This window comes from Cottoperca gobio, chromosome 6 (assembly GCF_900634415.1).
Source record: "Cottoperca gobio chromosome 6, fCotGob3.1, whole genome shotgun sequence".
NCBI lineage: Eukaryota > Metazoa > Chordata > Actinopteri > Perciformes > Bovichtidae > Cottoperca > Cottoperca gobio.
This window is the reverse complement of record NC_041360.1, coordinates 5878654-5904122: the sequence shown is the minus strand read 5'-3', so window position 1 is coordinate 5904122 and position 25469 is coordinate 5878654. Positions and strand designations below refer to the sequence as shown.

Genomic DNA, 25469 nt, shown 5'->3' with positions numbered 1-25469 from the left:
TGGGAAAAGGGAATTTAAAGGAAAAGGATTTGCTAGAGAAACACGTGAATGTTGTATACATATGTACATGATCGCCTTTCAGTGAGTGTAATACTTGTGCCGGCAACCCAAGGGACTTGGTCATGTGTGAACAACATACCTCTATCTTGTGTGTGTGTGTGTGTGTGAGACCATCTGTTTATGGAGCCTGTGTGTGCTTAAACGTGTGCAAAGGTTCTCTCGCTGCCCAGCTGGCAAACTGACCCCTCCAGCAGCGCTGTGTGTGTGTGTGTGTGTGTGTGTGTGTGTGTGTGTGTGTGTGTGTGTGTGTGTGTGTGTGTGTGTGTGTGTGTGTGTGTGTGTGTGTGTGTGTGTGTGTGTGTGTGTGTGTGTGTGTGTGTGTGTGTGTGTGTGTGTGTGTGTGTGTGTGTGTGTGTGTGTGTGTGTGTGTGTGAGAGAAAAATACTTAAATAAATTAATTTACATATAATCGAGCACAACCAAGGAAGCCACTGCTTGGCACTGCCACTATAACAAGTGGGGGGAAAAGATTAGAGGACGTAGTGCGGCCCCTCGTCTTTGTTCTTTTCAATGATTTGTGAGTTTTGTGCGCTAGCTCTGCTTCAGTGGCTGATTCTGCACAGGCAAACTCCAGAGATTGATATGTAGTTTAGAGGTTGTTGTCTTTAAAAAAGAAAAAAACACAATTTATTGGAATTTCTTGAAAAGGAAACTTAATTATGAAACTTGTTCCGCTTACTTGTCATAGTTATTACTACTTTGTATCAAAATCAGCTGTATAATAATTCTGGAGGGAGTGTGCCAAAGTTTAAAAAAAGAACCCGAATGACGATCTCGACTTGTGTGGTACAAACTGAGGCATTGCGTGTCAAAGACCTGGGTATTTGCCAAACAGGAAAAGTCTAATAAATTGCATTAAGGAAGCTGGAAGATTTCTTTGGAGCTTTATTGATACTCGGGGATTAAAATATATCTCCGCCTCTTTTGCTTCTAATTTTGCTGGAGTATCCATTGTAATGAAATCAAACAGATAATTAGTCGCGTTTGCTTTGAATATATTCAGAAACTACACATTGAGCCGTCTGGCAGCAGAGAGATCTTTAACTTTAGCACAGTGAGTCTTCCTGGCTTCTCTGGGCGACCTGATAGCCAGAATCTCCAGGTAATTTCTCTTTCAATCATTAACAGTTTACAACCCACATAAAGCGCTACAAAGTGTAAACTGCATTCATCCAATCACCCCTTATGTTCAAAGGCGCTGAATAGCGGCAATAGAGATGGCCTCTTGATCTGTATTTCAATATCACACTTACTCATTTATACCCAAACTTTTATCATCCTTGTTTATGGAGTGTCTGGACTTAAGACCCTTAGACAGTTCTGCCTTTTAAACACAAGTGCTCATTTGTTCATTGTAGCCTATATAACCAGGCTAAAACACCTTGCCAAAAGTAGCTGTATTGTAGCCACCATCTGCAATTAGGATTTGAGCAAAGGAACATTTATTTCGTCAGTCAGTCGCTGTGTGCATAATATACAGAGCTTCACACCCTCTGTCTTTCTCCTTTTTCTTCATCTCTAGCTTGCTCTTACAATGTATGTGTGTGTGTGTGTGTGTGTGTGTATGTGTGTGTGCCATGCTGACATGATCGGAGGCGACCGGCCGAAGGGAGAACAAACGCTGTCCGTCCCTCGCGGCTGCGCTGCTTCCCACAGGCTGTTCCCACCGTGTGTGTGTGGTTTCTCTAGAACAGGAGATGATTAGGTTTAAGCCTCAGAAGAGGAGAATAAAAGGGGGAAGGGGAGAAAGATGGAGAAAAAAAAGGTTGTGGTGTTTTGTGCAGAAAGGCAGAGAGAGTGGCGGGCGTTATAGTTGGAGGAACACAGTAAGGAAAAATCAATGGTGAGTGCATAGAAAGAAAGACAGAAAGAGAGAGAAGAGCAGTCTGTAAGTGGGCATAGAAAGGACTGAACTGGAGAAAATGGGAAGTTTGTTAAAGTGGTGGAAGTAAGGATGAAGAATGAAGTGGGGGATAGAGAGAGAGAGAGAGAGAGAGAGAGAGAGAGAGAGAGAGAGAGAGAGAGAGAGAGAGAGAGAGAGAGAGAGAGAGAGAGAGAGAGAGAGAGAGAGAGGAGACGGAGAGAGAGAGAGGAGAGAGAGAGAGGAGAGAGGAGAGGAGAGAGAGAGAGAGAGAGAGAGAGAGGACTACTCAGGGAGAAGAGAAACAAAAGAATACAGGGACACCCTGCAGAATCAACCAGGGAGGACAATTGTTTTACAAAGAAGGGTAAAGTGGTGTGGTAGTGTGAAAAGAAACATGAGGGGATAGAAAAGGGTGAAGGGAGGATGAGTGTGAATGAAGTTGGGGGAGATAAAGGGAGGGGAAGCAAAGCCAGTTTGTGCTCAAGAAGAGAGATTGGTAAGTGAAAGAACATATTCTCACTTATTAAGCAAGCTAGAGGAAGTGACAACGAGAGACGAGGACAGGGTTGTCAAGGTGCAAAGGGTACTCCTCCTCTGGACTCTGTTCTCCTCGATAATTATTAGCCTCCTTTTCCTGGGCTGGTTAGACACGAGGAGAGAACAAAAAGAGAGGGAGGGGGCAAGAGAGACTCATGTTGGCACCGACACAAGTGTTGCATGAAGAGACGGTCTGTAACTGGTCATCTGAAACAGTCCGTCAGCCAGATAGTCACCCTTCATTGGTAAATATAGCCGTGGGCGTGCTCATCGCCGGAATGATTTGATTGGCTGCTTCAGTGAGTTGTGAAATAACAGCAAGCCAACATCTCATGATAGGTGTGTGTGTGTGTGTCTCTTTGATAACAGTGTGTGTATTTAGCATTTGAAACCTATTTGCATTTTGTAAATAGGCAGCCAGGCGCCAAACAAACTTTATCAAAGCATGTACACACTTAGCCACACGTACACACCGTCTCAAATGGAGAAACTTCCACTTTTTGTCTCATTGTGTCAACTATCTTAAACTCGCCTAGTCTTCTTTCCGCATAATACACATGTGTATTTTTGTGAACTTACACACAACTTTACACAGTCAAATCATGTTTCATTACAGTTGGAAGATTTTAGACAATTTCCCCAAAGTATTGCTGCTAAAAGTGAGACTGCTAACAAACATTTAAACATTTTAGAGATGCCCTGATCACGTTTTTTCTGCCCATACCGATTGCCGATCTTCATTGATCCATATCTCGTCTAATCGATCATTTTTTGTCGTTTTGTTTTGTTATAGCTGTTGGTATACATGGCTCCACACAAACTATTTTGTACACCCGTCCCAAAGTCAGTGTAAATCGTAAAAAAATCTAAAATAATTATTCACTGCTCGGAGCTACTGTTAGGAAGTTAGGTCATAATTCCCTCACTAATATCTGTTATATTGCTGTGAAATTTTCTCCTTCAAACAACTGTATTTATTCAAGTTTCTCGTCATAAACTACATTTTACAAGATTACATTTGAACACATTATAATTTGCCATTGCCCAATACTCGTTTTTACTGAAGAGATTGAATGCATCATAATGTTACTCAGTGCAACCTCCATTAATGTTAGCTGTTAGCTCCGTTATTTAGCCAAGCAGGACTGTGCTGCCCGCTAACAGCTAACAGCTAACAGCTAACAGCTAACAGCTATTGTTACCTAGCTCTCCTGTCGATTTCAAAACAGATTTGTTGTTCATAATAAAGCATTTTCAGAAAATAGGGTGCGTATCATTGTCTATAGTGAGTATACTGAATAAATAAAAGTCTTGTTGGTTTCTTACCGAGGTTGATCAATCGGCATCCCTAATGTGAAGCCTTTTAATGTTTTTATGAGGCGTAAAATATCATCAAATGACAAAGGTTGATGCGGTCAGCTGTAATCTGCTTGTTTGTGCATATTCTAACACGGGGAACACACATTTGAACTGATCAAATAAATTAAATGAATCTGTCAACCATGGATTTCCCTGAAAAATAATATGCATTACACTAAGGCAGGGGTTGGGAACCTATGGCTCTTTCGATGATGCGATATGGCTCGCAGACAATTTTGGTTGACATTTTTTAACATGATTAACAAGAATATACATAATTATATAATGTAATTTAAAAGTAAAACATTTAGCAGTGGATCTGTTTTTAGTTCTCCCCTCTCCTTTCCTCCGCTCTGTCTCTGGCTGTAGGTGAAGGTGTGTTCACACGTGTGTGTGTGTAGGGGGCGGAGCCCCACCCTTCGCTGAAACCGAGCAAAGGAGAAACTGCACAAAGCAAGCAGTACACCGGGGGTGTCAAACTCAATCACAGGGAGGGCCAACATTAAAAACTGGGACTGCGTCGACGGCCAAACACGGTCCACATTTATTGAACAGGATTCACATATTGGATAAAGTGCAAAAAGATATGGAACATATTTAAGTCAACTGCAAACGGATTGCTGAGCAGTTCAATTTAAATTTCTGAGCTGCAAAGTCGGCAAATGCTCTCAGTTGATCAGCATCTGCTGTCGGGAACACAGAGGTGGAGATGTTTGTCAGTGTTTGGAAACACGTAGTGACCAAAGTTTCCTTCTGCATCAGAGTCTCCCACAGGAAGCTCGGTTTAGAAAGCTCTCACTGCATCACACATGTCCGTGATCACACGGCCCTGAAGCTGCAGGTTTAACAGTGAGATGCTTCGTTATGTCGCACAAACAGTCCAGCTCACATCGTCCCAGAGATCTGTGGTGTGTTTCCCTTTGCTTTCCAAAAACTTTCATTTCATTCACACATTTAGATTACTTCCTCAAATGTATTTTCCCGTGGTTGTACCATGCATTGATTTAATTACCAAAACCGGCGGGCCAGTTATGACAGACATATGATATTTTCTGGATATAATTCCGTTGAGTTTGACACCCGTGCAGTAAACACTGAAACGTGCACATAAATGAGATGAATAACGTAAGCATTTAGTTTATTTAATAAAAGAGCACGTGTTCAATGAAACACTGATAGCGCGTTTAGTACTCGGAGACGTGTTATACTTAAAAAATGCATGCATAAAGTTGCATTCAAATGTATTAAATATATGGCTCTCAAGGAAATACATAAAAAAATATTTGGCTTTTATGGCTCTCCCAGCCAAAAAGGTTCCCGACCCCTGCTCTAAGGCACGAGTCAAAAGTTGTTTCATCTATCAGGTGTCTTGTGCAGGAGAACAGGAACCATTTGGTGATTGCTATCAGATCAGCTGATCCTCATAACAATTAAATGGTTGATCTGTATCAGTTGTAAAAAACAACTTACCCCTCCCTCTCCCCTCTCTTAAAATAATAATGGCTCTGAGACTCTCATGCAGCAACAGCTCTGCAGATCAACAGTTTTGATTTCTCAGTTGTGGAGCGCCATGTTTCAGAATTCCTTGTCAATAATCCTACAGTATGTGTCCTGTTTAGTTTAGTTTAGTTTAGTTACTATATTTGCTTTGAATATAGAGCAACACTTTCTGTTTCTCTGCAATAATACCTTCCTTTGTTCTCTTCCTCTGTTACATTTTTGATTTTATATAAAAGGCTGTTTTTGCTCTAAGCCATGTCTGCTCTCTTTCTTGGTCTGCACAGTTGTATCCGACCAGGTCAATGTGACTGTGTGTGTGTGTGTGTGTGTGTGTGTGTGTGTGTGTGTGTGTGTGTGTGGTCTGCACGCTAATCAGGGCTTCTCATAAAAAACAAAGGTCTATTGTGGGAGGAAAGTGTGTGTGTGTTGTGTGCATGTGTTGTGTGTATCTACACGATTGAGTGTTTTTTTCCCCATTTTCACTGTTTTGTGTGGACATGTTGATGTGGTTGTGTGAGTGTTTTTTATGTGTGAGATTTGTGCAGATTTCATGTCAGTTCAGTGCGCTGCGAGACAAAGGAGTCTTGTTACTGTGACCACACTCAGCTGATGTAAAGTCAGCTGATGAGGACTGTGGCTGGGTTTGTAGCTGGGAGAGTGTATGCTTGTATTTTTGTGTTGGTATGACACCTAAGTGAGGACAGGGAATAGAAACGGTTATTTTGGATCTAGTAGTTCTTTAATAAATCAGCTACTACTTTTGTGGGACAGGTGTTTATTACATTTTATGAGAAGAATTTTAGCAGCTGTGTTTGTGATGTTGCATTGCTCAGTTGTTTTCCCTCCACATACCCTACAGTATATAAATGATGAGGCAAAGTATTATATAGGAACATTAAGCTGTCCGACTACAACACTGCCACAAAGTACAGCCTCAGGATTGAGTTAACGCACATGCATCTGACGGTGTAGTTGAACAGAAACCGAACATTTTAAGTAAGAAGGGTTATTGCATTGCTTCACTTTACATCATACAGGTGTTCATATCTTTGGTCACAGTTTGTGAGAAAACTCTTTTTAGGGTTGAAATGTTTATTAGATTCCATTTAGGATATTTTTTAGCTACAGGAAGTAGGTGGGCAGATAAATTACTTTTTTTCATAATCACTCGATTTGTCTCTACACTGCTGTCAGCTTTTCAAACAGCTGAGCTTTGTGAGGCTCTTCTTGTGCTTTTAGCTGAACACTAAGTTGCATGAATGGCTAGACTGACAACATGTTCTCAGTAGCAATGCTAACATGCTGGTGTTTAGCAGGTCAAATGTTAACCATGTTGACCGTAGTTTAGGGTATTAACACGCTAACATTGGCTTATCAGCACTGAACAAAAGGTACAGCTGAGGCTTTTGGGAATGTAATTAGTTTTGAAGATATTTGGTCATAAATCAAAGTATTAGGCACATTATAGTTTGGAATTAAGGCTGGTGCTAAATGGAACAGTTAAGTAATCACCAAAGTTATTACAATTCTTCCTTTTAATGAATGTCTGTAAGACATTTCATAGCAATCCATCCAATAGTTGTTGAGACTTTTCACTAAAAACTTTCCCCACAATCAAATGGAACGGTAGTTTACATTTTAAATGAACCCCTTAGTCTCCACTAATAAGACGTATAGCAGAGTGTTGTTGTTTCTCAGCCAGACCACAGTCATCCATCAGGTTGTTGGGATTCAGGAAGGCCCAATTTGTCTGTTTCCACTAGATGACTGAGCTTTCCTCTGTTTGAATGCCTCAGAGTATGTCATTAATATTGACACAGGGGAAGATAGGAGAACTGAATAATTACATCTCAACCTTGTATCTGGGACGACCTGATTAAACCTGTGGCCCTACTTCTCTCTGTCTCCCTGTCTGTCCCATAACTTCCAACAGTCTGGAAGATCCATCAACTTACCAATGACTCGGATTGCCTGTAACAGAGCACATGTTGACTTATACAGGCTGCCATATTGATGCTATTAACTGCTCTTGGAGCCACTTTCCATAATTGTACTGTCAACTGTAAATGCAGAACAAGAGTCATCATTTCTTTTACATACTTTATGCATGCCTATGTTTCTGTAATGCTAAAAGGAAATCTAATATACACTGTTTGAACTTTTTAATGGCTATTTGGTTTTCTGCATTTCACAAGTGACATTTATATATTTGTTTCCTTTGAAATCTACTGGCAACATAGACTATTAGACTATAGATTTGAACAAGGGCTGTCAGTACCGGCCAATATACAACACAATCTTAGGTCAACAAATGGCCTAGATTAAATGAAAAGTTGCAAGAAACTTTTAACTTACAAGGTTTTGGGTGTGACTCTTTGTGCAGCTGTTGTTGCCTAGCTGTTAAATTAGGCAACAGTAATGACACTGCACTCTCTGCAACTGTCTCACTAAGCTTTGCCAGGTAAGCACCTGTGTGCAGGTGGCGTGTGCATGTGTGTTGTGTACTCGTGCACTTATGTTTCCCTGAAGAAATCAGTCTGTGGGGAGGGAGAACGGGTGCAACGGTGTGTTTTTTAATTAATAGTTAATTGCAAATGGAAAAGGAAAGGAAGCTTGGGGAGAGGAGTAAAGAAGAAGACCTAATTAGGAATTAGGGGGGAGAAGGGGAGAGAGAGAAGATGGCAGTGAGTGGGAGAGACTGACGGTGAACAAGTATGATCTTAGAGACAGAGGAGGGGGGCACAGGAATAAGGGATGAAAGAGGACTTGGCAGAGGAGAGAGGCGGATAGAGATAACATGTGACAGTGGAACAGAGAGTTAATGGCAGACAGATTTAATGAGGTCTTCCCAGATGTACTACTGAACTGTAATTATTCTGTTCTCCTGTCTGCCTCGGTTTATACGCATGTGTGTGCAACTCCTAACCTCCCCTCTAAACTAGTGTGAAGCAGACTGTGTCCCTTGGCACAAGAACTCTCCATCAGCACATGACCAAACCCGGAGCCAGGACTCCTCTCCAGCAGGGGTTTTATTGTTACAATCAAAATGTGAAAAATAGCGGAAACTCCTAATCTACATGTTACAGTGGAAATGCTGTGCCTCTCCCATCATACTGGCTGTAGGTAGGGGAGTTAGAAGGGTCAAAGACATGCAATTTGCCTTTTTGCTTGTAATCGAAGATACAAATAGTCACAAATCGATTAGTTTTTCTCAGTAGATTGCTATCCAAACTTTAAGTGTTCATGGAATGCAATAAGAAGTGTATCAACTGTTGGACACAGAATATGGCATATTACAATACTGGTCTATGTCTCTGCAAGTGCCACTGTGTCTCACTTTGCACAACAGCTTGAGCTTAATGGTAACAAGACGGTCCACAAGCACACTAGCGGCTCTGTAGGCTTTACACACAGTGCGGCTTTGAGCTAAATGCTAACATAAGCATGCTAACAAGCTCACAATGACAGTGCTAACATGCTTCCTAATATTTATCGAGACATTTTTACTCAAAACCACAAACGTCTGCCTCATTGTGGAACTAGAAAGGTCAGAGGCTCACCAAAGTCATTAGGATGTATCTGCTGGAAACAGTCAATATTTGTACCAAAGTTCAGAGCAATCCATCCAATAGATAACTTATTTTATGACGTGGTGGACCAACTGACAAAAAAAGAATCCCCCCATTGTTGTTCACTATACAGCTGTCGGGATGCTGCTGCTTGACTTCAAGGTGTGATGGCAAGTGTGTGTGGTGCGTGTGTGTGTGTGCGTGTGCGTGCTGCATTACTGACACCTTTGGTTATTTTTAGCTTCTTTTTTCTGATCCGTCGTGCTCTCCCTCATACCCATTATCAGCCATCACATTTTTATCCCCTCTTTCTCCTTCACTCTTAGCACTTGCTCTCACACTCCCCCAAACACTCACACAGACACACACGCACACACAGTGCGTTGTGTATGTAACTGTGTCCGGCAGTGTGGACAGGAGTTGGTCAGCGTGCACTTAGTCACGACTAAGAGCTCTGTCGACAAAGACCACAAAGTGTGTGTGTGTGTGTGTGTGTGTGTGTGTGTGTGTGTGTGTGTGTGTGTGTGTGTGTGTGTGTGTGTGTGTGTGTGTGTGTGTGTGTGTGTGTGTGTGTGTGTGTGTGTGTGTGTGTGTGTGTGTGTGTCTGAAGCAGCAGCAGAGGAATCTTACATTGATATGAACATATATAGATTACAAGGTCCTCTTTTAGTATTGTTGTCCCTTGTTTTTTGTGTAGCAGTTTATGTTTCTGGTAGTCAGACATGCTGACCTTCTGTACTGCTGTGTTTTGTAGTTCACTTATTAGCGTATGTACAGTGACTTTAGATTAGATCAAATGTAAAAGCCCCTGTCTGTCTGTCTCTGTGATGACAGGTCACCTTTATACAACAGGCTCTAGTTTGAACCGAGGACACTTGACTTCAATGTTTCTTTTTAAAAATAGATCTTTATTGTAAATGCAATTTTGTTGTTGAATGTCAAATATCAAAGGACTGGAATGTTGACATGCTGTAGAAAAACATGGACTCCTGAGGGGAGGATTTGAATTCACACCAGGTTCCATGGGGCGATGGTGCTGAAGAGGTTGTCATTACTTAATTACTTATAAACTGGCCAATCTGGTGTCTGGTTTAGCTTGCAGGCTGATGCTAATATCTGCTGTGATGCATATCATTTCTCCCCCACAGTGCACCACTTAAAGGCAGCTGAAGTTGTGTTTAAACAATAAATGAAAACACAACTTCTTTAAATGTACAAGGATGTGAAGTATATTTTAAATATGTACTTCAGTGTTGTTGTGGCTAATGGCAGGTGGAGCCACATGGGCGTGACTTGTGTTGTTTATTTGTGAAGTTAAATTGGACGTGGCATTTTAAAATTGCAGTTTGATTGACGTCCAACCTCACACACATGGTAGCATTTCCTGTTGCTAGAAAAAGCCTACACTCACACAAAAAAGAACTTGAAGAAATGTTGATGTCAGTATGATTATTGATTGCGTAGTGTCATTACACTTAACACCTGCTATACACCCACAATGGCAGCCATGTTGTGGTATAATATTGTGGTTTAATTGTCCATATGTCTGTATCTCTGTCCATCTGTCTGGCTCGGTGTGAAACTAAACTATGTTTCAGGTCACCGTGCAGATTGTGCCAAAGCTACAGGAAATTACACACATACACACCGTCACACACAGAGCTCTCTCTGCTGACAGAAGGGCTTGGAGAGCGGGTAATGAGAAAAGGTCCTCATGCATGAAAGCTCACGTCAGCAGGCCAGCCAACACACACACACACACACACACACACACACACACACACACACACACACACACACACACACACACACACACACACACACACACACACACACACACACACAAAACAAGTCAATGAATGCACTTCTAATAACACTTCCTACAACACTTTCCTCCTTTTTTTCACCTTTATTTTCTCTTTTTCATTTCTTTCTTTCTCTGTCGCTCTAATAATATTATTTATAGGAGGAAAGTGATTCTGCTGTGTTCTTCCATCAGCCTCCGCCCACACTGACGTTCACTTGAACTGGTTAAAGATGGATCATATGGAAGAGTTCAATTCCACTCAAGGTTTAGAGAAAACGTCTCACTAAAAAATATTGCTTATATTTTCAACACCCCACACCACACAATTTCACACCCCCATGTTTATGTCCTGATACTAGAGAGCAGGTTGATGACTCATGTCATGTGTCTGGTGTTAGAAAGATAGATCTCTGATTTAAGGAGTTCCTGATTCTATATTCTAGCTTCCTATTGATTGGTGTTTTCATGTAACTGTTAAACACTCATCACCCTCTTTTTTGGCATCTGCAGACCGGAGCATTCAATTAAGAGTCTGTCCTTGTTTTACCTCTGGTGCAAGGAAAGATGGAGGGAAGAATTTGAGAAAAAGTTTCTGCTTGACAAATCAAGAGTGTCCAGAGAGATTAAGTGTAAAGATTAAAAGTCAGGCTAGCACATATAGAACTACTAAAAGATGAATACATATGTTTTCTGATGTGATTCAATATATGTAATCTCTATAAATGTTAGCTGATGTGCATTTTATACAGATAAGAATAAACCATTTATTCTTGCTGCAGTGTATCGGTGCTTGGGACCTCTGTGTGAAAGTCACCGATGTAAACAGAAGCCTGGTGTATTTATATGGGACTGGCTCGCTGCCTGATTGATCTGAAACATTACCCTGCCGGGGACCGTGCTGCCCTCCAGACCACAACACATAGACTCACTCAACATAAACATGCTCACACTCACAAACGTGCATATAAATGTAAGGTTGCGCGTGTTTGTCAGATATCAAGGTACACACTGCTGAGATGTTTCTGAGACAGAGCTGTGTGTGTGTGTGTGTGTGTGTGTGTGTGTGTGTGTGTGTGTGTGTGTGTGTGTGTGTGTGTGTGTGTGTGTGTGTGTGTGTGTGTGTGTGTGTGTGTGTGTGTGTGTGTGTGTGTGTGTGTGTGTGTGTGTATACGTACGTGTGTCTGTGGGTCTGTGTTTGCTTATGCATGTCTGAGAGGCGAAGCAACTAATTAAAATGTCATAGATGAAATCTCACTTAACTCTTTGAGAATGCCATGTTGTTGCTCTGCAATTTCATTAATAATCTGTGTAAGATTATGAAGATTGAATGAACTGTTTGGTGAACTGTAGGCTGCATATTTTTTAGTTTACATAGTATGTTTTCTTTAAAGACTTATTTCAGTTACTTTTGTACTTTTGGGGAAGCCAATGCAAGTCTTAAAGGGGAACTTTAAATGTACACATCAAAGTCAGTTTACAGGTCTTTACAGGAGTACTACTGCATCTGTTCTAAATGTTGCTCCAAAAGGGAGCTGTGCAAAGTCTGATAAATGGCCTTCAAGTGATGTTACGTGTGTCGGCTTTACTGGGGTCTGAAGACTGCACGTTTGAAAATGAAGCAAATCTGGGGGTTTGTGCTTAGAAGGAAGTGCGTTTACCAGACTTCTGTAGCCAGCTCCTCATCTCTGCTGCAGACTCGAGGCTACATTAGCCGCTACTAGCATAACACACCCAATAGGGCTACAGTCAACCAAAGACATAGTATACTGGTCTTGGTACACTGAACTCCTATCTACTCTTCAACCTAAATTGGCCCAAATTAATTATAAATAAACATACAAAGCTATTTGCAACATATTCATTCAGCTCTTTAGGAGTGACAAACATTCACACAAACTCACAGCAATTCACTGTCATGCCCAAGGACACTTCGACATGTTGCCCGCCGGGAATCGAAACACCGACCTTCCGATTGGTAGACGACCACTCTGCCTCCTGAGCCACAGCCACCCAAAATGATAACCGGCTCAAAGCCGACCAGCGCGCCCCTGCCCATATTCATATGATTTTTTGCTGACGAAAGCTCTGGCTGAAATACGTCACCTTCATCACCTTCATCACCTTGTGAAATACGCAGCCAATGGTAAGCTTATGTCCATAGTCTACACTTGGTAACTCAGACTAGTTCAAAGGTTACACAATCTGCCTACCAGTACCTCTATAGCTCATTTACAAGTTATATCTTGTTTGGCAGGGAACAGGAACTTTCTGGAGTCTCTGCTAGTTGCCTGGCAACCACTCCCAGACAAGAACAATAAGATTATTTCCCAAAAGGTCTGAACTATTCCTTTGATTCAGCTATCCTGCGTCACCTCTAGAGCAGTATGTCTCAAGGACTTCTTGAATGGTATTCATCAGAACTAATTACGTCCCAATGCTTCTCCTTCAAGTTGTATGAAATAGTTCTCTGTAACTTGTGTGTGTTGCGTTGCGCGGATACGTTCTCTCCTCTCCTTTCCTCTGCTCTGAATTTAGGTGTGTGCGTCAGGTGCGAAGCCCCGCCCTTCACAAAACGGAGCGAAGGAGAGAATATGAATGAAAGTACACAGTACAAACTGAAAAGTGCACATAAATTAGATCAATAACATTTAAGCGTTTAGTTTGTTATTGTTTAGTATGTGCAAAGTGAGTTGTGAATATAAAAAAAACACCTTGAATTTCAGGGGGGGGCGTGGGGCTCCGTTGGGGGGGTGCTGCGCCCCTCTAATACAATGGTCGGGGAAACACTGATACTAGATGTCTTCTTAGATTTGGGATATCGTAATATCGTGAAAGTGTTGTCTTTTAATGGTTTAAAGGCTGCATTACAGTAACGTGATGTAATCTTCTGAACTTACTACACTGCTCTAGCTGTTCTATTATTTGCCTTCACTTCCTTAGTCAATATATCTAAATTACTGATGAGTATTTATCAAAAATCTCATTTTATAAATATATTTGTGGAAGCACCAATGGTCAACCAAACACTATTGTCACAATATCATTATCAGGGTATTTGGTCAAATTGTCTCATTATCGCCTATCGTCTTAATCTGATACGGTTTGAGACATAATTTTACAACTCTCCACAAACATTTGCAAATAAATTCTCTGCTGTGACACCCACATCGATTTCAGGGGGCAGCCTCTTTAAACATGTTTTTGAAGGGCTTTGAATTTGTGGCACTTGGACTTTGTGTATTCATCTGACTGGGTGTACAGACAAAAGAGTATCATTAGAATGTGCAAGTGAGAAAACATGCTCAATTCAAGACCTTGACTAGTGATTTGCTGTGTAGCATACATATAGGAGGCAGGCAGGTTAAACCTCATAGAGATAAGTGGGTGGTGTGCCCATCGCCTTATCTCGGTGGTGTGTCAGTAGGTGTCCGGAGGGCGAAGCCTCAATAGGACTAGACAAATGTACTGCCGTTTGATCGAGATGGGTCTAGTTGTTGCCTCACGAGGTTGGCCCAACTTGTATCTGTCAGTCTGTATCAGGCAATTGTTTTCTGTTGTCCTGTCTGTTGTTCTCGGGTGCCCGTCACTCTATCAACCCTCTCTGTTTGACTTTGTCTGATTTGTCCATCTGTCCAACTGTACTTTCCTCCTGCTGGTCTGTCTGCCTGGGTAACTGTCTAAATGTTTTAGCTGCAGTGAAAGACGGCATGACATTTAAAACAGCAGGATGGGCTGCTGCTAGCTCTGTGCCTAAATGTCAGCTTAGCCTACTGGTTATGGACCCTCCCCTCCCCCCTGTCCTGCTCTCTTTCTTTTTTGTTTTTGTTGTAACCGTCCTTCGACCACCTGTGTTTCTCTCTAACCCCTCACCCCAATTCTTCTGAAACCTTCTCCCCCCTTTATTTACCTAACCGTTCTAATATATCCCAGGAACACCTCTGATGTCCACATGATCTTATTTGAATAACTTTTGAATGACCTTTTTGTAGTGCATGTACATGTCTATAAATGGGCTGTTACTGTGTGTCCTGTGCATGCATACAATACAGTACATGTTATGTAGACTGATGCACATAACGCGGAACGAAGGTTCACAGGCGGGATTTGTGCCGGAATGTTTTAGCAGTATGTCGTTAGTAACATTTTCAGAGGTTAGCAAAACAAGCTGATTGGTGTGCGAGTCAGTCACACTATGGCTAGCGCAAATGATACGGCATAGCTGGAAGTCCCACCTGCAGGTTCAGCTACAGAAGCATCATAGAGACTGTTGTGTTTAAGAGAAGGATGGTGTGTCGGCATTGCTCCACCGGTGTAGGCGATGTGAATGGAAACACATCGGACATGCTAACACACACTCGTCAACATCCCCCAGATGTGCCGATAACCAGGACGAGGAAAAAGCAACCCGTATTTTCAATTTCATAGCATAAGAAATGCTTTTCTGTTTCATAGCCTTGTGTTTGTTCAGTGTTCGTACAGTGTAATAAAGAAAGGTATGAAATGTTCCTTGAATGAAAATAGTTGACTAAAGTTGCGAATGGTCTCGGCAAGAGGATTTTGTCTACCTTTGACGCTTGCACTACTGTGTTCAGAGTAAATGAAAAGTAATCCTTATGAATTTAGGTTGTTTCTCGCTGTACTGAACTGTGACTACTAAACCGGGCTATAAACCAAACTTCTGTGTACCGTTCCACCTCTAATCTATAAATTACAGGAAGGAAATAAATGATCTGCACACTATCACACCTGGCTATATGTACACACACGTCTTTCTTTCCCTTCTTATTACTGTCTATGTTTTCTTGTTCCCTATATACGTCTGCAAAAGGAGTATGAAAGTGGCTGTTGTTCCTCGGTCTGTTCACAAAATCAATGCCAATCCTAATTGACCCGTTGACTAATGCAGATGCATTTGTGTGTATTTAGGATCATCCACGAGGACGGTTTCTCTGGCGACGATGTAAAGCAGTACAAGCCTGTCGTTTACAGCAACACCATCCAATCTCTGGCTGCCATCGTCCGTGCCATGGATACACTGGGCCTGGAGTATGGAGACAAAGAACGGAAGGTCAGCACTCACCCCCCATGCGTGCACACACACTTTGCAGAAACGTCCATCAGACTCATACAATGGAATCACGTACACACACAGCAACATTTACACTTCATTTTTCAAATGTGTGTAGTGTATGATTAAATACAGACACACAAAATGTAGCACAGAAACAAGACCGTCAAAGATGTAACAAGATTGTTTATATTCTCAAGTCCAAAACTGTGAACTGAAGAAGGCTAAATGAAGATATCAATCAACATGAACCACTGAGCTAATTCTCCAAATGCTGAGCTTCCAGTCCTGAATGCAGCAAGTAGCTGCTGGAAGATTGCCATAAGAACCGATGTAGTTCAGGGAGAGGTCACCGTGTGCCTTACACACAGTTACTATCTTTCAACCAAAGCACCAGGGGTCCAGGTCTTGTATCGTAGCTGATAATGTACCTGTGAGCAAGACACTGATCTCGACCAGGTCCTTGCTCCGACCTCTGTATGAGGTTGACCGCATAAATCACATTATTTTGATCGGGTAACTATAATTGTAGTCTGTAATCTGCCGTTGTTACCGTGCACGTTAGCTCGACCCTGTGCACAGTGACGTTTTGCATGCCGAATGTAGGATGAAGCTGGTGTTCACAGCACTTTGTTTTTGAGAGCTGAATGGTGAGAAATCCTGTCAAAATGAGCATTTTCTACACGCACTGATAAAGAAATTGTAATTATTTCTGAAACTTGCTATTGGATTTGGTTTAATCGTCTATCAAAAGACCTTCTGGAGCTGCAGTATAGCAATGTGGATGACACTCTCGCAGTCACCTTGCCAAAGGCTCACATGCAGCACAAGATCCAAGGACAGATTTGTGTTCATGGTTAATGCACAACTTCCCCATGCTGTTTCAATGTGTACAGTTTGGACTGGTTAAACATGGTCTATTCAGCAGCTGTGTGTTTCAGCAGCATAGCACATATTATGCTTTCAGCTGGAGAATATATTTGGGTATCATCCATAACAAGTGTTAACCGTCAGGAAAACAACTACAATCCACAACAACAACGGCAACATATTGATCATTGGCAGATGCTTTAGCGTGCATTTTGTGAGAATCTAAGTTGGGAAAGTAGAAGAAACGCAATGATGACAACTTCTTTTTAGTTTGTTTTGTCTTTTAGTTTTGAATCAGAAAAACAATTCAAGTCATATTTTAAGTTCCTCATGATATAAATGTTTCTTTCTTCTTGGGTTTGTGGACCGACTTTATCTTGTCATCGCCCCGGGGTTTTTTATTTACTACACCTGTCTACAACAGCACTGATTTGGGGCCTGATGGGGAAGGCTGCCAACTAACCCTGTCATGCTCGTGCCATTAAAGATCATGCCAATCTAAGGTAGTCCTGTCCTAAATTCTCTAAATCCTAAAGCACACAAGTTTAATATATGATACGCTAATTGAGGATTATGAGTCTAATCCACAGAAGAACATCAGTTCTCTCTCAATACAGTGCCATTGTAGGAGGTTAATTAGAGATATAAGGATCATGGAGACGCAGAGTTGCATTATACCATCCTCTCCTGGCCTGTGCTTCGGGTTTTAGGTCCCATAATTCTCATGATTTAAGCCATTAGGGGTTGTCAAGATTTGAAGTAGTTATACCTTTGTGTACCCTGTTTTCAATGCAAAGTATGGAGGAAGCTCATAATGGATTACAGTGCAAATAGATTTGGCCAAAACCTGCAGAATGACTGAAAAATTTGTAATGGTGCATTGCAATATGATCCATACTTTACCTATCTAATTCAATGCATGCAGTACACTAGATACAAACCCATATGCTGGATTCCAGAGCGTTCCACAATCACCTGAACCTCCGCCCCCCTCCCTGAGGGAAATACTGGATTAGTACAGATGGTATATTTAGCACCTATTTATTTTATTCATTGCAATATTCTGTATTAGTCCTAGAAATCTTGTGTGACCCCGTCTACATATTGAGCAACCTCACAGGGGTTATTGACTACAAGTTTAATGATGTTATGTACAAGGAAACCGTTTAAAGCTCCCTAATCTAAATGCTTAGCCCTCTGCTGTACACTGTACAGTCTTATTCAAATGGCGGAGTTGACACTGATGTGGTTTTGTTGATGATCAGGATAATGATGAGGATTAATGGCGTAACAATGCTGCTGCTGCTGATGACTAATAATGCTTCGGTGAATGCAGTGTTGACATTATTAGACTTTGTTTGGTCCAAACTTGTCTCCAACTCGCCCTGTTTGTCTTTGGTAGCAAGCTTTCTTGAATATCAGAATAAAAATGCTTCAAATTTCTCCTTTTCTGTAGCCAGTTTCTTCTCTCTCTGTCACACACACACACACACACACACTTAGCCTTAACCTTATCCAAAGGCACAGTATATTTTTAAACACAATGAAGCTATTGATACTCAGAGTAGAGGGCTGAAATAACAATACACCGTGTGTGTGTGTGTGTGTGTGTGTGTGTGTGTGTGTGTGTGTGTGTGTGTGTGTGTGTCTCTTCATATATCTTGATATTACTAGTCGGAGGTGAAGGGAAGTGCCTGATGGATTATTGTTGACATAGAATAATTTAGGTAAAGTGTTTGTGTGTGTGTGTGTGTGTGTTGAGTTTGTCATCAGTGTTGTGTCGAAGGTTTTGTGCCTTGAGAAAACTCCCCCTCCATCTCCATGTTTCCCTCTATTCTGTGAACATCTGATGGGAGTGATCCAGACTGAGATGCAGCAGTGGATGCCGGATGTATTTATTGAGAATAGGACAGAATGAGATTTGGACGGAAGTAAATTGAGAAAAGACTCCTTTGTTTTTATATATTTGTGCAACACAAGGTTATTTTGTTGGCTTCCATATTGCTGCAACAGAACATATAGATGGATGGCGGGACTCTGTCAACAGTTTTATCCAATTTATATTAGAGCAAAATCAAAAGCACTGCTCTTCCCACTATTGTGTGTTTCACATTAAAAACATAGAATCTACAGGACAGTCAAAGGTTTGGACACATTCAATGTGAATGTGTCCAAACCTTTGACTGTCCTGTAGATAATAACTCATTTGAACTTGTAGCACATTCTGCATTTGTCTACCATGTAAAAGAAGTCCAGACATCACTATGTTAACGAAGAGATTGCAGAAACCATATGATTCAGTTAATCTTTACAGCACACTATATGATTCAGTTAATCTTTACAGCACACTATATTTTATTAGACAGTTTAGTGCATGTAAACATCACTCTTCTTTCACATGTTATCACAACTTTGGAACGACTAAAAGAGATCTAGAAAACATTAGCAAATGTATGCAATCAGTTACTTTCTTAAACTTTCAATACTACTTGTTGTTTTCCTTATAGTAAATAGTAGAGACATATTGTAGTTTATAGGAAAACTAAAAAGCATGAGGGAAAGAGGAAGAAGAGGAGATTATTTAAGAGGGAATGGAGATCATGTGACAGTGGACAAGAAACAGACGCAGAGACCAGACTGTGTTTAAACTACGCTCTACATCTGACTTCCCCTCAAAGTAACCAGAAGACGTCGCCTCACATCTATAGATGAGGAGTAAAGCTCCCAATGTGACACCTCTTCAAACATTTAGAAACATTTCTTTAGATCGTTTGTAATCCGGATGTGTAGACGATGGTATTAAAATGTGTTTACAATTTTTAACCCATTCTTTAAGCTAGCCCCACTGTTTTAACACCATCCTGCCATCTCTCTCTCTCTCTCTCTATCTATCTCTCTCTATCTCATATCTCTCTTCTCTCTCTCTCTCTCTCTCGCTCTCTCTCTCTCTCTCTCTCTCTCTCTCTCTCTCTCTCTATCTGCTCTCTCTCTCTCTACCTCTAGTTCTCTCTCTCTCTCGCTCTCTCTGTCTCCGCTCTCTCTCTCTCTCCCCCCCCTCTTCTCTCTGTCCTTCTCGCTCTCTCTCTGTCTCTTCTCTTTTCTGTCTGTCTGTCTCTCTCTCTCTCTATCTCTCTCTCGCTCTGTCTCTGTCTCTGTCTCTCTCTCTCTCTCTTCTCTCTGTCTCTCTCTCTCTGTCTCTCTGTCTCTGTCTCTCTCTCTGTCTCTCTCTCTCTTGTCTCTCTCTCTCTCTGTCTCTTCGCTCTCTCTGTCTCTCTGCTCTTCTCTGTCTCTTCTCTATATCTCTCTCTTACTCTATGTCTACGCTCTCTCTCTCTCTGTCTATGGCGTCGCTCTCTCTTCCTATCTCTCTCTGTCTCGGCTCTTCTGTCGTCTGATCTCTTCTCTATATGCTCTGGCGGCTCTCTCGAGAGAGAAGAGAGAGAGCGAGAACAGCGAGAGAGAGAAAAGAGAAGAGAGAAAAGAGATCTCGTCCCCCCCCCCTCTACCCCCCACCTCCTCCCCCCCCCCCCTCTCTCCCCCCCTCTCTATGTCTCTGTCTCTCTCTCTCTCTCCCCCCCCCCTTTCTCTCAGTACATTACATTAGTCACAAATATTCAACTCCACCTGCACTACCATTTTCACTGGCTCCCACCTCGTCTTCTGATTACTCCCCCCACATCTGTTTCCCCCGGCCATGGGCAGTTACTGTGACAACCCAGTGTTTTGCCTTGCTCTCAACACAATCCGCAAGCCCATGTCCAAGGACGTTGTGACACACACACACACACACACACACACACACACACACACACACACACACACACACACACACACACACACACACACACACAAACTGACACAATGATAGCGGCTTGAAATAGATTGCATGTTGTCACTGCTGTATGAATCTTCAAGACGTTTTTAAATATGTTACTAAACCTTCATGCTCCTGTGGAAAACAAAATTCAGTATTTGTTTTTTCATCGTGGTCAGATTCTGAGTGACTTTCATTTATTACTTATTTACCATTTGCTTACCCCCTCATTGTAAAACATTCTTCTGTTAAATAACCCTAACCTGCTGGCAGCATGTTACTGTATTCATACTGTTGAAGGATTTCACAGTATATTACAGCTCAAATGAAATGCCATACACTTTACTGTAGACAGGAATAATTGTTAATACAATAACTAAGTTTAGCAGTTTAGAAAATCTTAATTAATTCAAAATGCAATTATCATTAGAACAGCAGTGCGTCCTACTCCTGAGAAAGTCCCCGAGTTTCAGAAAATTATTTACAACTTTGTCGACAAAACAGATTTGAATTAAAAGACTATACCAATGTATTATCAAACTTCTTATCGAGCTCCAATATTCTCTCTGCAATACCCAACTTCCCAAAATGACTGTAGTGTACTGTAACCTAAAACATTAGCATTCGGTTTAGGGTCTCTGTGCTGTACAATCCCACAATGCTTTGCTGACTACAGCACACAACCGTTTTGCATAAATACAGCATATCAGTGTTGAGCATTAGCTGTAAATTAACAGCAATTACTGACTGTGCACCTCTGAGCAGAGATTTCCTTAATAGCTTGGCAACAATCACTATGTACAGCAGGCCGGTCAGGTTTTGTATTTGTCTGCATTCTTAAGCTGTGCATAAGGCTGTGATGAGAGTGATACTTCACATATCAAGCCTCCAAACACAAAAATACATGAGCAAAAATGTATGGCATGCTCTAAAAATAGCAACACGTGTTAGTGGGTGCTGGTCTTGGATGCTGGGGACAGCATTTTAAAGTAGGGGTGTAACGTTCCATCGATTCGACGATCCAATAGCATCGATGCAATGTTTTTGAGTGACAAATGTGCCATATGTACTGTGTACAGCCATAGCAACTAGTGTAGTAAGGGGGCATGACTTTGGTGATTGTTGTATTAACTGAATGTCCTCACTGTGCTGCTACCTATCTCTACATTGTTTACATTGTCAAGGCACAGCTGAGCTTTATTTCCTCATTTCACTCTTTTGACCATGCTGGTTAGATATAACTGCAATCATTAGTTCTGACTCTGAATAGCTTCAGTGGGTCTTAAGAGCGAGCCTCGAGCTATTTATTTATTTATTTATTTTCCCTTTTGAGTGTGTCCCAGTGTGTACGTTACTGATGCATTGGCCTTCAGCTCCATTTTCTATACACTAATTGCTTCAATGCATCCACACAATCCTTTAGGTGAATATTCACCAGCCGTACATTATGTGTATACATTCATGCTCAACCTTATTTGTTCAATGTCTCTAGACCTGCTTGTTTAATAAATGGAGTTGGAGGCAGAATGGCGAACAAGTACATACGCACGTACTGTACATATTACAGAAGTCGGTAGTCGGTCAACTCCAGTTCAAGAGATTCATTTATATGTTGTTGCATCTTTAAAAAGAATACATTTCCTCTACTGAAGCAAGTCCTATCATTTTGTCATATTTCATTGGCATCCTTTTAAATAACAGCCAAGACGGAAACAATGGGAGACCAAGCATTTTCAAAAAGCAGTGTACCTGCACATCCAACCCTACTAGTGCAGGTGCTGAGCTGTAGGTGAGCAGACAATGGAAAAAGAATAAATAGCTTTCAAGCTGCAGGTCTTCAACTGACCAAGTGTTTTCAGCACAACTCTATAGTTGGTCTGATCCGTACGGCTCATGTCTTTCCTCAGTTGTTGTTGTGGCATCTAATACACAACTTTATTATAGAAGCACCCACAAAGGCAAGGAAATTAAGGACGCAGCTGCTATCCGACTGCAGCACGCACATACATGCACATACACAACAACTAGCATCAGAAAAACACTTTGTGTCTCGATGGACTCTTGAAGCGAGGGAGGGGGAGAGAGACGAGAGGGAGAGAGATAATGGGAGAGGGGGGAGCTGTCAGACAGGTTGCAGTGTGTGTGTGTGTGTGTGTGTGTGTGTGTGTGTGTGTGTGTGTGTGTGTGTGAGAACAACGCCCCTCTGATAATAATGTTCCCTCTGCTCGTTAAAGAATAAAAGCACCTGCACTCGGACACACTTAAGTGCAGTTTAAAGATGAGGTAAGTATGACAGGTCTGTTTTCTTTACTTATATTTGCTTTTAAAGTGTGATGTATTCCAACCTCTAAAGGAGGATGCGCCATGCAAGCATTCAAGACGAGGCATTGACACACTGATTTATGTTAAAGAGCAACAAAGGCCCTCAAGGGTTTATATGTGATATTCTATATATTTATCTTATGTCAGCAAATCCTACAAAAATATTGATCCTATTAAAACGTATTGTCTCTGTATCCAAAGCCTGACATATATTCTTCCTCTGTGCCAGTAAGCTTGTTTGTCCCAAAACAATTTCAAAAACACCTCAATGAGCCACACTGTTGCACTGGGTGCCTTTCTAACAATGAACCTGGGCACTGTAGTTTATTCTAATCAATCCCAAATACACTGCCCTGTTTGAATTATTTAGCCTTTTTGAAATAAAGGAATGAACAATTAAAAATAATCGCTAATTGCAACCTTATTTTGGTCTTTTCATGGGATTTGTTGGCAACTTCTGTATGGGGAAGTGTAACGTTTGTGATAGTGCTGACCACTGACTTCATGGATCTGGCTTGTGTTTCCCATACCAAAGGGATGGGAAAATATTAAATTTCAGCAACTAATTTAATATAGTTTTTGTTAAATTATCCAGGAGGCTAGTGGCTAGGGCTGTTGTTTACAGCAAAAGTAAAAAAATAAAATGCTACTTGACAGTGCTTAAACTATTTCCAGAACCGGTCCCTCCTCCTAATTTGCTGCTCTGTTGTGGACTGACCCGAAAAACGAGCTTGACCCATTTTCTTTGTACAGTTACAAGCAGTTGGAGAAATGCTTATTAATAAGATAAGGGGCTTCTCTTTTCCATCATACTGACTCCCCAGCTGTGTATGGGTGACTCATTTATGAAAAGGTTTAAGATGGACACTGGTGATGCGGCATGTGACTTCTCGTCACAGCAGGACCTTTTCATCGCTACAGAGAACGACTGCACTGCACTACATCTGGCTTTAACATGTGTGTCCATGGTGTTAAGGTCCCCAAACCCTGTAACACGCACACATGAAGTTATAAATCAAACTATGAGGCTTTGGGATTGTGTGCTATTATAGATTCTTTCCAACCAGGTTAAGAAGGTCATTGTATGGACACGGCCTCCACTACACACACTCAGATGTTTGAAGTTTGTGTGTGTTTCCTTGTGTTGTTGAGAAGAGGGTGCGTGTGTGTGTGTTTGAAGTGTGTGTCAGTCTGCTACCTTCCTGCAGTGCTGAGCTCCCTTTGATTTTTATTTCCTCCCTCCCCTCCTTCTCTTTAGTTATTTTCAGCATCCTCCCTTTGTCTCTCCCCTCCTCGCATCCTCTCTCCTTTAGTCCTCTCGTCTCCCTTTCTCTCCACCTGTCTCCTCATCACTTCCTTCCTCATATCATCGTTTCACCTTTTGGCACTCTTGTCCTTCGTCTTCTTCTCAATCGCACTCCTCTCTCCTTTTTTCCTATCCTCATCATCTTTCCTACCCTCTCGTCACCCTCTCTCGTTTAATGCTGTCACAGTAGCGTTCTCTAGTGTTTCCCTAGTGCTATACTCACCGCTCCATTCTGTTCATCAAGTCAAATCCAATAGATCAATAAGATGAGTTCTGTATAAGGCACCTGATTGGTCGGTTCAATCAATTCATCAAGATTTTGGATCTGTAATCCCACCCCCCAGTGATGAGAGGTCATTAGTCTGTGGGTTACTGCAGCTGGCTAATTAATGCACAAACAGGCACACTGTGGATTTTAGGCCAGCTGTTTGTGGATGTGTGTATGGTGAACATGCAAGTGTATGAAGAGAGAGGGAGAGAGGGATAAATATAGTAAAGCAGAGAGGGGGAGCAGTCTGCCTCACGAAATTGAGATCGTCACAGCAGAGAACTGTATCCTAGCAACAGAAAACCATGATCCCATACCTGAGATTTGGGGAGTGTATCTTTGTTTCCATGTGTTATAATTTAAACATCTTTTAGATATTGCAGTGCATCTTCTATGATTTATACGGTAGATGTACACACAGTTCTTCAGTATTCATAGAAGAGACCTGTTTTCCACAAATACTCAGTTTCCCTTGGATACTGGAAGCTGCCCAGAACAATGACGGTACTCTACTGTCGGCTGCACTGAAGCATCATGGCTTGGTTCAGTAGCTTGTTTCACTGTCAGCCTTTGGTTTGAATCTGAGGCCCAGCTGGGACCTTCCTGTGTACAGTTGGCATGTTCTCGTTGCTCTCTCACAGTCCAGAGGCGCGCAACGTTTGGGGAATTGGCTGCTCTAAATTGCCTGAATGTGAGTATGAATGTGTCTTTCCGTATGTGCCAGACCCTGTGATGGACTGGCAACCAATGCTGGGATGGGCTCCAGCGCCCTGCGACCTTGAACAGGCTAAGCGGTTTAGAAGATGGATGGATGCCTGACTCTCTTACATCTCAGAGATACTTAGCGAGGAGGAAACAAGCATTATACATTTCCATAAGTGTGTGTGTGTGTGTGTGTGTGTGTGTGTGTGTGTGTGTGTGTCAGTCTCATTAAAAGGTTGGGTGACCTGTGGGTCATTTGATCGCTTCATTTTATTTTGGGCACACTGTTAGGGCTGGAACTAAGGGATTAAGGGACAGCTTGTTGTATTTTGTTTGCCATGCTAGCTTTGGGGATGGCAGAGTCCGTCTGTCTATTGCTTTGATCCATTCTGAAATATCTAAACAACTACTAGATACATTTCC

At 41.7% G+C, this 25469-nt stretch overlaps 1 protein-coding gene across 3 annotated transcripts in view; it reads left to right on the top strand.

Annotated features, from left to right (window-relative positions):
* Positions 1-25469, top strand: part of gnao1a (guanine nucleotide binding protein (G protein), alpha activating activity polypeptide O, a) — an 87636-nt gene that overhangs the window by 5571 nt on the left and 56596 nt on the right. For all 3 annotated transcript variants that reach the window (XM_029433300.1, XM_029433298.1, XM_029433299.1), the window contains exon 3: positions 15623-15764. In XM_029433300.1, the coding sequence (XP_029289160.1) occupies positions 15623-15764 (142 nt within the window). The remainder of the gene's footprint in view (positions 1-15622; positions 15765-25469) is intronic.